This window comes from Notamacropus eugenii, chromosome 1, assembly GCF_028372415.1.
Source record: "Notamacropus eugenii isolate mMacEug1 chromosome 1, mMacEug1.pri_v2, whole genome shotgun sequence".
Taxonomy (NCBI): domain Eukaryota; kingdom Metazoa; phylum Chordata; class Mammalia; order Diprotodontia; family Macropodidae; genus Notamacropus; species Notamacropus eugenii.
This window is the reverse complement of record NC_092872.1, coordinates 1,305,548-1,318,814: the sequence shown is the minus strand read 5'-3', so window position 1 is coordinate 1,318,814 and position 13,267 is coordinate 1,305,548. Positions and strand designations below refer to the sequence as shown.

Genomic DNA, 13,267 nt, shown 5'->3' with positions numbered 1-13,267 from the left:
ACTGGGTCCTCTCTTCTTCCTCTATACACTCTTGCCTGGTGATATCATCAGCTACCACAGATTTTAATGATCATTTCTATCTGCAGATGACTCTCACATATACATATCCAGCTGTAATCTCTCTCCTGAGCTCCAGTTCGGTCTCATATCACCCACTATCTTTTGGACATGCTGAGCTATATATCCACAGGCATATCAAATTCAGCATGCCTGAAACAGAACTCACTAGCTTTCCCTCTCAAACCCTCCTTTCTTTCCAACCTCCCTATTACTTTTGAGGGTGTTACAATTGTCCTATTACCCCGGCTTACAACCTCCACATGATCTTCAATTCTTTCACTCTCACCTCATATCTCCAATTTATTGGCAAGTCTTGTCATTTCTACCTTCACAATAGCTCCTGAACATCAAAACTTCCTTTTCTTCACACAACCACCCCTCTTTGTATAGGAGCTCACCTTATATCTAGACTACTGCAACAGCCTCCTGGTTGGTCTCTCTGCACCAAAGCTCTCTCTGCTATAATCCATCCTCAGTTTAACTGCCAAAATAATTTTCTAAAAGCACAGATCTGACCATGATACACCCCTACTTCCCCCCACCTCCCATTCATTAAACTCTAGTAATTCCTGATTACCTTAAGAAGCAAATATGAACTCCCCCATATGGTACTGAAAATCCTTCACAACCAGACCCTTTCCTACCTTTTTCATCTTTTTACTTTACTCTTCTCCATTTATTTTAGGATCCAGCTACACTGGTCTAATTCTAGTTTCTTGAACACTGACATTCCCATCTTCCTTTTCCATGCTTTTTCCAATACACCGTGAGGATTCTCCTCTTCCTCACCTCCACTTTCTGGCTTCCCTTAAGACTCATTCTACTCCCATCCCTTGCTGGAGACCTTTCCCAGTCCTCCTTTGTCTCTCAGAGATGTGCATGTTCACTTCTCCATTAGAATGTGAGCTCTCTGAGACGTCTATTTTTTTTAAAATTTTCTTTGTATGTGGGCACATAGTGAGTGCTCAATAAATACTTTAAAACTGACTTGACTATATCTGTCTCTTCCAGAAAGGACAGAGTTGGCCCGCTGGTAAATCCCATTCCTCTATGCTCTGTTACTCTTGTCTCTTGGGGTGTGGGGGTGTCTCTTCTCCAATTATGACATATTCCTCTCTAGTCACTGCCCCTTTTTCACTTGGAGACTTGATCATCAACACCTTCTTAAAACAACTATCTCACTTTTCGGCTAAGAGGTAATAGAATGGCCCATGAGGTGCCTATTTGTCCCTTCTACTTTTTTATGGATTTTATATTGGATAAAATATTTGTAATATGATTACAATAGCTCTGAGCCCCCGGTCAGGAAACTATCTAATATTCAAGCAAAGTTAAAGTTTACGTTTATCTCTAGGTAATGTTTGAGGCCTGGAATCTTTTTCATTCTGTCACGCACACCCCTGAATGGTATTTCCCATTCTTTACTAGCAAAACCTAGAATGCTACAATTTCCACTTCCATTTTTCTACACAGATATATTAAAATTCTAATTCAAATTTTGGGGTTACATGAACTAGTCAAGGGAAACTTGCTGATTTTTGCTTTCCACTTCTCTTTCTAAGAAAGGATGTACTTTCAGGATAAGAAGATAATCTGTCATATGCTAAAATAAAGTTTGATGTTGAGAAATCATTTATATTTATTCTTCAGCAACAAAGGACGAATACAATCCTGTGAATAGATGGAGCTGGCTGAATAGGGACCCACCTAGCTGGGTAAGTCACCTCCTCCTCTCCTGTCTGCCTCCCCCTTCCCTTCCTTCTCCTCTCCAAAGGAAGGTAAATTTGGATGGCCAAAAGATGCTCAGCTGACTTTTACTGGTTCCTTCTTTCCTTTCCTTTCCTGTCCTGTCACCTCAAACCTACTGCGCTCTGGAACGGGAACTCCAATGGGCCCCTGCCTAAGGGCTCCCCTGAACCCTCCTAGTTTACTGTGATTATCAATAGTAACTGTTGCTGTTTCCCTCCCAGTCTGAAGTCTTTCTTTTTCTTGACCTCATTAAAGGGGCCATGCCCTGGCTACTTCCTAAACAGGCCTATTCAATGAACAGGCATTGCCTCACCCTAAGTGAGTACCTGCAAAAACCTTGGCCTAAAGGGCCCAAGGTCTCCCAGTGCATCCTGGGTCATCTCCAGTCATCCTGATGAATATCTGGTCACTGGACTCAGATATAACTCTGGAGGAGAAGGGAGGCTGGTGACCTGCACAGCCCTCCCTCACTCAGAACAAAGTCAAGTGCAAGTCATGTCATCACTTCTCTAACGGCGTGGTCTTTGGCAACAAAGGATGAACACATTCACATATTTGAGAAGAGAATATACAGAAGGCATATTTCCTCTGAAATTCCAAACAGTCATTACCAGGAATCGCATGGTGTTACTTACTGTTTTTCTGGCTGAACCACTGCAACTTTCCTCTGTTTATTCACTATAGAAAGAAACAACAACATATAAATGTCACCTAATACCATAAGAAAAATGAAGAGAAAAGTGATGAATATGTTCAGTTTGTATCAAACATATTAAAAACATAATGTAAGCCCAATTTTCTTTTATACAACTTCGTAATATAGAAAACCAACTATTGAGCAAAAAAAAAAAGGTTTATATAATGAAATATTAAATATACATTTTCAAAGTTTGTGAGTAAGGAAGGAAGAGGAAAACCTTGTGCTGCAGCTCGATCACCTGCGACAAGCTTCTGGAGCAGGAATTCACCAAAGTAAACGTGGAAAAGCACTCAAGAGCATCATGTAGATTTTTTTTTAAATAAAATACTGCATTTTAACCTGGCACCTCTGAACTGCAAGAGACTCTTACTCAATTGTGAGCCAACTCTAGTTTAAAGACTGCCAACACTCCCTGTCCTTCCCGACCACTGACCTGGGTGGGGCACATGAACACAGCCTGAACAGCAGCTTAGGAAGTTACTAAGAGATGACAGGTATTCTGCAACATACACAGAGATGGAACTTCTTACTAAGAAGAGTTAATCAAGCCTGCAGCAGAAAGAAGCAGCAATTTCTAAAATAAATAATACTGGTATTAATGTGACCATCACAGTTGGTACAGTGAAAACAGCGCTAAAATAGGAGTCAGAAGACCTGGGTTTGAGTCTCAGTTTCACCAAGGAATCTTTGTAGAATTAAGCAAATTACTTAATCTTTCTGAGCCTCAATAGGCCTGCTCAGAAGAGAAGTGAAAGGCTACCCAAGTCTTACAATAATAGAGGAGGCATAAACTGCCTGGGCCACATGTTCCCTCACACATTCTCTCTGTTACCACTGTATCTAAATTTGTGCCAATCCTTCCTGTGGTCACTGTAGTTGCGGAAGAGTGTGACCCAGTTATGAGGAAATTGTTTTGGAGCTATTTTTCTCACGATATTATTTTAATAAATGCCTTTGTTTTAAGTTAACTGTATCCACTAGCCAATCAGCAATGGGAAGGATGTCCATTGACAGGGGATCATGTGCTACAGTTAGGAGTGTCCACCTTCTGAGTATCCGACTCTGCAAATGCTCACTCATCAAATAAGTATATCAAGAAGAAGGGAGACTGCTCTGAAAGGGAGCATTCAGAATGGCAGGAGAATGAAGAAAGAGGAGCCACAAAGGCCAAGATAGGCAAGATTGAGTATCTAGGAGGAGGAGATGGTTATCACTTTCAAAAGCTAAAGAGATGATATCAAGGAGGATAAGAACTAAAGAAAAGTCCTCAGAAAAGATGTCTCTCTCCTTTTGGATACTTGTACCATTTTGGAATCCATTGTAAAGTTCAGGAAGGAGGCAATGAAGATCTGACCTTAGGTGGTGGTTGTGTTAGTAAACAGAACAGATCAAGAAAAAGAGAGATGTTATGGAAGTAGAAAACACTAAGATCTGGTAACTGACTGGATATGTGGAATTAAGTGTCCAGGATAACAATGAGTTTGCTAACCTGGAAGATTTGAAATAATAATGATAGCTAGCATTTATAGAGCACTATAAGATCTGTAAAGCACATTACAAATATTACCTTATCGTCATAAACCCCTCTAAAGCATATGATATTATTTTCCCCATTTTACAGATGAGGAAACTGAGGCTAAGAGGTTAAGTAGTTTGCCTAGCTAGGGCCACACAGCAAGTAAAGAGTCTGAGGCAGGATGTGAACACAAGTCTTTTTTTACTCCAAATCAAGCATTCTATCCACTAGCCACAAAAATGATGGAACCTTTGACAGAAATAGGGAAGTCTGATAAGTCTGGTAGGGCTTGAAGGGAAAAATGAATTCTGTTTTGGGCATGTTAAGTTTGAGGTATCTTTAGGACAACCAGTTTGAAATGTCTAATGGGCAGCTGGTGATGAACTCAGGAGAGAGATTATGGTTGAATATATAAATCTGTAAATAATCTGATGAGTTTACCAAGAAGTGTAGCAAAGGTAGAAAAATGTAGAGAAGGTAGAAAAAAGCCCAAAAGAGTGCTGGCACACAATGACAAAAGGAATGATATAAATCACTCCAGCAAAGGAGTGATCAGACAGGTAGGAAATTAGGAGAAAATAATTGTCACAAAAATGCAAAGAAGAATATCCCAGAGGTGAAATTGTATCCCCGGTGTCAACAGCAACAGAGAGGTCATGAATGATGAAAACTAAGAAAAGACCAACAAACCCGGCAATTAGAAGTGTTAGTTGGGTTATAAAATATGATGCTAGTTTTCAAAGGATCAAGCAAATAGAGGAAAAATATCAACACTTCCCAAACTAACTTAGAGATTTAACATAATACCAATTGAAATACCAACACATTAATTACATAAAGGACTCCACAAAGCCCTACTTGGATGCCTAATTGTGGTGCAGAACTGACTTCATATTCTCAAAGATAATGAAATATAAGTTAATGTAGGTGTTAGAAAAACTTTCACTATGCTGTTTGTTTGATCATGTTTGTTTTCTAAGAACCTACCTAACTCAGGGATTCAGTTTCTTAAATTGAGAAGGCTGGCCATCTGGTATTGAATTTTTTATCAGTCATGGCAACCCATGAAACAGAGAAAAGTAAAAAATAGACTTTATCCTGCATGACCCCCTACTTCTTCTTTTGCAATAACAGCAGCAGAACGGTAGAAAAGGGGGCAGAGAGTGCTAAGAACTGTTTAGCTAAAAAAAATTTTTTAATCAATGAACTCTTATGGAGCACACATTAGGTGCAAGGAAGGACCTGTGGAGGCGTTTGGCAGGAGTACAAAGATGTACCAGACGGAGTCTTTAGTCTCAAGTTTATATTCTTTACAGATACACAAGTAGGTTCTACATAAAAGAAGGCAATATCAAGGGGGGAGAAGAGAGTCCTGAAAGGCTTCTTGTAGAAGGATGGTGTCAATCTAGACTCTGAAGAGCGGCAAGATGTAGAGGTGAAAGGGAAGAGGGAACAACAAGGGCAAAAGCATGAAGGACAGAATATATAAAGAACGTATGGAAGAGAATGAGTCAACACACTTAGCTAGAGAAGAAACGTCACAGACAGGAGTGGTGGACAATAGCACTTGAAAGGCAGGCTGGGTTCAAGTTGTGAAAAATCTTGAACTTAAGCCTGGGGAGTTTGGACTTCTCTCTATGGTCATGCAGAACTGCAAGTTTTGCAGATCTGATGTGAGGAATGAGGGGAAGAGACAAGCCACTGGTTCCTAACACTGTGGAGATGAGAGAGTGAGATGTGCATCAGAGATAGGAGACTTATTTTTCCTCCTTGAGTAAATCACACAGCTTTCAGATCATCAACAAACTTTAACGATTCGTGGCCAAAATAACCAAGTAGTGTAAATTCAGCTCTACAGGAACTGAATTGTAACAATCTTGATATTCTTTCTATAAATGAAACCAGAAAAAAAAAGGAAGTTATAGCTAAACAAAAGGATACCTCACAGATATTCCTTGGATGAGATCCAATTTGCCTCCCTGCTGTTCTTATTTGCTGTCTAAACTTTGGGCATTTGTGTACAGATATTTGAGGTTATGCATTTTACCAGTGACTTCTCCTAGATCTGGCTAACGAACTACTAGTAGTCTTATTTCTTTGTAGTTATTCTCTACGCTACGACAACGTACGATGACAATGACAACGATGATGATGATAATCGCTAACATTTATGCAGGCCAGAAGCTGTGTTTATCACTTTACCATTGTCATTTGATGCTCACAACAACTCTAGGAGGTAGGTGCCATTATTATCTCTATTTTACAGATAAAGAAACTGAGGCAGACATAGGTTAAGTATCTTGCCCAGGATCACAGAGCTAGTAAGTGTCTTGAGTCTGAATTTGAACTCACATCTTCCTGACTCCAGACCTGGAACTCTTTCCACTGTCCTATATAGTTTTCCCTTTTGTAGGCAGTTTTCTTTTCCCTTCATGTTTTTCAGTTGGTGGAACTCCCCAGTATTGCTAACCTTCAGAGAACCATGACAATATGCACAAAACATTACAAAACTTATAAATTCTGACTTAGATATTTCACTGTGAAATATTTTGGGAATAAAATAAATAAAATTTTTTTAAAGTATTATTTCATTTTTTGGTATTGCCAGTACCTAGTACAATGCCTGGTACACACCAATGATTTAAGTGCTAATTGACTGACTAATATATACAAAAATATCCATAACCGAACTATGACTTTTTCTTAGTTGTTGCTGGTTTGCTTGTTCCAGATCCGTAGCTTCATTGGTGTAAGGAGTTTCCAGTAAGGAAATTCTCACACGAATATAAATCAGCACCTTCTTTAAATTTAGAGTTTTAAAGAGTTGCCTAGTGTACTGGGAGATTGACTTATCCAGGGTCATCTAGGCAAGAATATTTCCTAAGTGAAACTTGAAGCCAAGTCTTCCTGACTCCAAGGCCACCTCTCTTTTCTATTCTTCTATGTTACCTGAGGAAAATCATTTAACCTGTTAACTAACTCTGGGAGATTCAGTTTCCTAAAATATAAAATGAGACGATTGGAGTACACATGATCTTCAAGGTCTCTTCCGGCTCCAAACCTAACAGTCTGTGAAATTATAGTTTATTAATGTGATGAAATAGTATGGGATCATGAAAAATAAGTGGAAAACAGATATTGTTAACATGATACAGAACAAAGTTAATAGAACCAGAAAAATGCACACACACATGCACTCGCGTGCACACATACTAGCAATTATAAAAAAATTTAAAAAAGAAAGAAAATGGGATAAAAGTAGCAAAACTTTGAGAGGGTCTTAAAAAGGGCACAGAACAAAAAGCATTTTGTTTGCTGTGTTCTTTTGTTTGGTTTTGTGTAGTTAAAGGTTAATGTTTATTTTTATTGTTAGTTGTTAAGTATGTAATAAAAATGATTATCCTTTTCAAAGGGAAAAATATGTTGGAGTACACAAGATAACATTCACAGGAACTTAGCTACAATATTATGATACAAATTAATGGAAATTCCAATTAACAGAACTTGATATGTAATCTGAATTTCAAAAACAATTCTGCAAAACCATTTTCTTTGCATTACCATTGGATCAAATTAATATTTTGGCACGTTTCTTTGAAGAACTTAAAACTACAATTGGCTATCAATAGGTATTAGGGTACATGAAAGGCTTCATATATCCAGAGGTAAGGTAATTCCCCATCTCCCAAAAGTGTCATAATGATAGCTAGGAGAAGGAACAATATCCTTTGGGCAATTAAAATGAGCCACCTGTGGCTACCAGGGAGCATAAGAGAACATCAGTTATCTTATTACAGGCAAGTAGCAGATGAAATGTATTTGCAATACTTAGTATCTTGATTTTTCATTAAGATTATGCTTCATTTCTGGGCCTTAAAGACTGGTTAGGCACATTATGACTGAAATAAAAGCTTTGATAGTGGACAATTTTTAATACAAATTCTGCTAGTTACAAAAATTTCATTAGTGAATAAATGATGACACAACTTTGACTGGAGGCTTTAGAGCTAAAAGGCTCCTTATAAACATCTCACCAGTTTCTTCATCTTACAGATGAAAAAATTTAGACAAAATAGTCAAGAATCTGATAAATAAGTAGCAGAACTTCAGGAGAGATATCTATTGTACTATGCTGACTGATACAAAAGCTTCCTTTTTCTTCCTTATAAATTTCACTATTGTATAATAATGACACATTCCTAATGTTCCAGCTGGAACAGTAACATACTTCATGATTCACATTAAGCTAATTTAGGCTTTATTTTTACTTCAGTAATTGCAATCTTTCGTGATATAATAACTGAACACATTGCGGGGCAAATTTGTCAGATTAGAATTCTAGAGTCTACATATCAGATATGTCAGAAATTCTAACGTGATATGCTAATAGGACTCAACATAATTGATACCATGCAGCCCATAGTCCTCAAACCCAGTCGTACCTACTGCTCGACGAGGAGATCGGAGCTGGTATCCGTTGGTTTCACACCAACTCACAGGGAAGATATTCATGGATTCCACACTTACAATGCACTCGGGTACTGGCCTTTTAGAGCCTAATAAAAATGTTTTAAAGTTAGCCTGTTAGTATACTTTTAAATTCTATTTCTTAGTACTATTCTGCATCAATGATAACACCAACAGAATATAAGTTCCTTGAGGGCAGACTGTGTCATTTTATATCTTTGCTTATGGATCAAATATTTTGTTTACGAGGTTACTTCAAAATAAAATTCCCCATTTTCCACATCCATAGAACAAAGCATGCACAAAGTACCTGAGCATTCTATTATCACGGTCCAATGTGGACCAAAGGTGACTGCTGGTCACAGATGAGAAAATATGCAGAAGATCTATATAACAGTAATTAGATTAGTAGCTAACATTTACGTCCTGCTTCCAGGTACACACAAACACATTACATACGTCATCTCACTTTATCATCACAGAACACTGCGAGGGAGATATTGCTGTTATCTCCGTTTTACATATGAGGAAACTGAAGCCAGAGGTTAAGAGACCAGAAAGTGTCTGAGATGGGAGAGGAGCTCAATTCCTCCTCACTTCAGGCCTGGCATTCTCTCCACTGATTCAAAAGATCAGCACAGAGAGCACCAGAAAGAAGAATATAAGAGGGCAACAAAAAAGCAAAACTAACCAACCCGCTCCAAAATACCATCGGTTCTCCCTATAGAGAGGGACCCCCAGCAAAAGCCAAAAAAACTCCTTCATTAGAAACTCTAACTCAATTCACTGTTAACTGTATTGAAGCAGAGCATGATGCAAACCATTGAAACAGTATTAAATATTTAAACAGAAATTCTAAGCAGTTCTAACATTTATCCAGAATACTACTATGAAACCGGAGAGCAGCAACACATTTCCAAAGCCTATCTAAGTCTCTGGCATTCTGGACCTCTCTCCCACCTCACTTCTGCCTCCTGGCTTCCCTGGCCTACTTCACGGATCAAGGAAAGCCCAACCTTCTGCCGACATCCTGACTGTCCATAGTGGTTTGCACGCTGTCTTTCCCAGCAGAATGTGAACTCTTTAAGGGCAGGGACCATCTTTTTCCTTTCTTTACGTCCCCAGAGCTTATGTGCCTGGCACATAGCAAGCACTTGATAAAGGCTTGCTAACTTATTGACTTGGCAGAAAGAAAGGAAAGGTGAATGTGACAAAAACCACTGTAATCTCTATTCTGAGCCCAGTATTTTCCACCTATGAAACTTTCTTTGCAGCAGACACTTCTACTACTGTAAGATATTTAAGTGCACAAACGTACCATCCTTTTCCATTTCAAAAGCAACAAAAGCTTACTAGTTAAGACAAACTAAAATCTAATATCTAGGATAAACACAGGCCCCAACAGTCATTCTTATGTAATCCTGTCACCCCCAGAGAGCTGTTATCTGATATGTACAATTTCCCTTCCAAATGACAGGGAACTTTGTATTGAAACATATTATAGTTCCCAAACATTTGGAAGACAAAAACTGCTGATTAAAAGTTTGGCTTTAAAGTCTCAGTCCCACGATTAGTCAGTATGTGAATCTGAACAACTCCCTTTGTCTTCTTAATTATTTCATTTATCTGGTACACAAAGATGAACTAGCTATATATTTCTTTGTAATCGAGAAAAAAAGAGAGCCTGCTACAGCAAAATTCCAAAGCTCTCTGGTATGGTACCCACCCTCCAACTGGAGCCACAGGTATGAACCTTTCACTGCAGTAATAGTAGCAACACACACTTCTTCAGGGTCAGTAGGATTCACTGCCTCAAGCTTCATGTTCTCCTTAAAGCCATGGTCTAAAATCGGCTAAAAGAAAATATGAATCAGTGAGATAAAATGCACTTACCTCACTTTTCTAAGTGTTACCTCCTAATCACCAGATTGCTAAGAATATACAACATTTTAATTAAAAATAAGGCAATGTCATATCCCCCATTAGACTGTGAGCTCTTAAGGGCAGACTGTTTTTTGCATCCTCCATGCTTAGCACAGTGCCTAGCACACAGCAGGCATTTAATAAGTGCTTACTGACTGATTCAAAAAAAAAAGGAAAGCTAAAAATGGCTGTTGTTGTACCTGTTCCTTCGGCACATCCTACCGTAAGGTTTATCTCTTCTATCTATCAATATTTCAAAAGTCATTCAGGAACCCAATTCCATAGTTTAGTGTGTATATACACATGGAAAGATGTACATTTCCCATGGCAGTTTTCTCCTAGTTAGCTCTATCACTTTTCCAAGTTGAACTTAAACTTCTCTCCAAGATCAATGAGACCTCAATTTGTGATGTTAGGAATAAAGCTGATTAGATAGAAATCAATCATTTAAACTCAACAGCAAATTTTTTCTAACCCAATATAATTGCCGAAATGGGTAACATGGTCGGAATCCAAGCAAATACAATTCACTGTGGAGTAACTTTAACAGAAAATGGGATGGAAACTGGTATGAGAACAACGACTGTACAGAAAAACGCTTACCAAAGGAAAGCAGCTTTGTGGAGCAGCTTCAGCACCACAATGTTTGAGGTAGTCTGCCCAGTCAAAATCCTGATTTGGATAGCCTTAAAAAAACCAACAAATATGAATATAGATATGTGCACACACACACACACACACTCACACACACACTCACACACATACACACACACATACAGACACACACAGACACACACAGACACACACACACACTCTCTCTCTGTCTCTCTCTTAAACATATCTTAGTACTTTAGCATCCCTCAAGCTATAGTCAGTCTTCTTTCACCAAACTTAGCTTTCATTCTCCAGAAGTCACACACACACACACACACACACACACACACCCTCCCCCCCGTACTTCTTCAATCTACTGATTAAAAAGTCTTCAAGGCTATGGATGACTACACAGATACCTACCTTCACAGTTTCAAATTTTAATTCACATTGTGTAGTATATTCAACAAGATATATGTATGCCTCTGTATGCATGTCTACATATTTCTACAGGATTCTGAATTGGAAATATAATTAATTGTGTATATTCGGAGATTTTTGTTTTATTTTATTTTAGAGAAAAAAACTAACTTAAATTTAAAATGTTATTAAGAAACCTGGATTTGAATCCTGACTCTGAGGTCTATCAGTTATATAAGTGTAGACAAGTCACATGGCCTTTCAAAGCCTTGGTTTTCTCATCTGTAAAATGGGGATAATAACCCTCATACTATAGACATCAAGGGATAGCTTTGCACAGCAGCACTTTTTGTGGAGGCAAAGAGTTGCAGCCCCCAGGTCGGGACAGGTCTAAATACATTACGGTACAAGAACGTCTGGGAGCATTATTACAAAGAGTTCAAAGAAGCATGAGAAGGAAGTCTGAACAGGAAAACAACATATGGAGAGTACCACAAAACAAAAAGGAAGACTGTACAATTAGAATGAAGAAGAAGCTTGGTCCTGAAGAAGGAAAGAAATGCCTCTCTCCCCTCCCCCTCAGAGCCTAAGGTCAGGGGCACAGAACAGTGCTGACAGGCTGCCTGGTTTTGTTGAACTGCTTTTTTGAATTTTTCTCATCTAGACTGTTGGGCTGGAGGGAAAGATACATTCGAAAATGACGATTACATGTGTCCATTTCTGAAAATGTGTTTCATTTCTTTCTATATTTCATTTATTTACTTCTGAATACTCACACTGAGTACACGCTCCATTATTACAGTATTTATTAAAATGAAACTCTCTCTATAAAATGAACATTTTTCCAGGATTTATACTTACTTTGAAAGACTACATCATGAGATTACAGTGCAGGCAAATAATTTTAAATTTATCCTAATGGAATGGCCAGTCCCAAAACATGGCCTAATGATCACGCACTGCTTTAAAGGTGAGATGACAATAAGTACTTAACAAGTCCCAAGGGCTGCTTTTACAAAACATCTTCCTTGATGCTGCTGCCTCTTAGCCTGACTGTTGGACCATCCACTTGGTACTAAGATCATAAACAGAAACCAAATATAAGAGCAGCTCCTTTCCTACTCACTGGGAAGTATAATCCTTCCTCCCTGAGACAGAGGCACTATCACATTCTATGAGGAAAATCTTGCCTTCTAATTGTGGGTGTGACCCAAAGCTCTGCCTCAGGCCCTCTTTTCTCCTCTCTCCAGTCTCCCTTTTGAATACCTCATCCATTCCCATAGGTTCAATCATCATTTCTAAAAGATGAATTCCAAGTCTATATAGTCAAGCCCTCCTAAATGACAGCACCACACCACCAAAGGCCCATTGGACATTTCCATGGCATCTCAAACTCAGCAGGGCCTAAACAGAACTCGCTAACTTTTCCCACAAGCCTTCCGTACTTATCTCTACTGAGTAAGCTGCCATCCTTCCAGTCTCCTAGATTTGTAACCTAGAAATCTCCCTGAACTCTGTAGTCTCACACTCTCCCATGACATATCCAGATCCAATATTTGTTGCCAAATCTTGTAGATTCTACCTCCAGGACATCTCTTCCATCTTTCCCCTTCTCTCCATTCACCCTGCCAACACTCATAGGCCCTCATCACTTCTTGCATGGACTACTGCAACAGACTCATCAGTGGTCTCTCTGCCTTCAGTCTTTCCCCTCTCCAATCCATCATCCATATAGCTTCCAAACTGTCATTAAAGTACTGGTCTTGAGAAGCTCCAAAGGGTTACCTAGTGTCATTATGGACAAATATAAATTTCTGTTTATGTTTAAGGATCCTCAC

At 38.8% G+C, this 13,267-nt stretch overlaps 1 protein-coding gene across 5 annotated transcripts in view; it reads right to left on the bottom strand.

Annotated features, from left to right (window-relative positions):
* SFMBT1 (Scm like with four mbt domains 1) overlaps positions 1 to 13,267 on the bottom strand; it is a 177,415-nt gene that overhangs the window by 30,367 nt on the left and 133,781 nt on the right. For all 5 annotated transcript variants that reach the window (XM_072649647.1, XM_072649619.1, XM_072649628.1 and 2 more), the window contains 4 exons: positions 11,019 to 11,101; positions 10,219 to 10,345; positions 8,468 to 8,581; positions 2,445 to 2,487 (listed from right to left, as the gene is read on the bottom strand). In XM_072649647.1, coding sequence (XP_072505748.1) covers positions 2,445 to 2,487; positions 8,468 to 8,581; positions 10,219 to 10,345; positions 11,019 to 11,101 — 367 coding nt within the window. The remainder of the gene's footprint in view (positions 1 to 2,444; positions 2,488 to 8,467; positions 8,582 to 10,218; positions 10,346 to 11,018; positions 11,102 to 13,267) is intronic.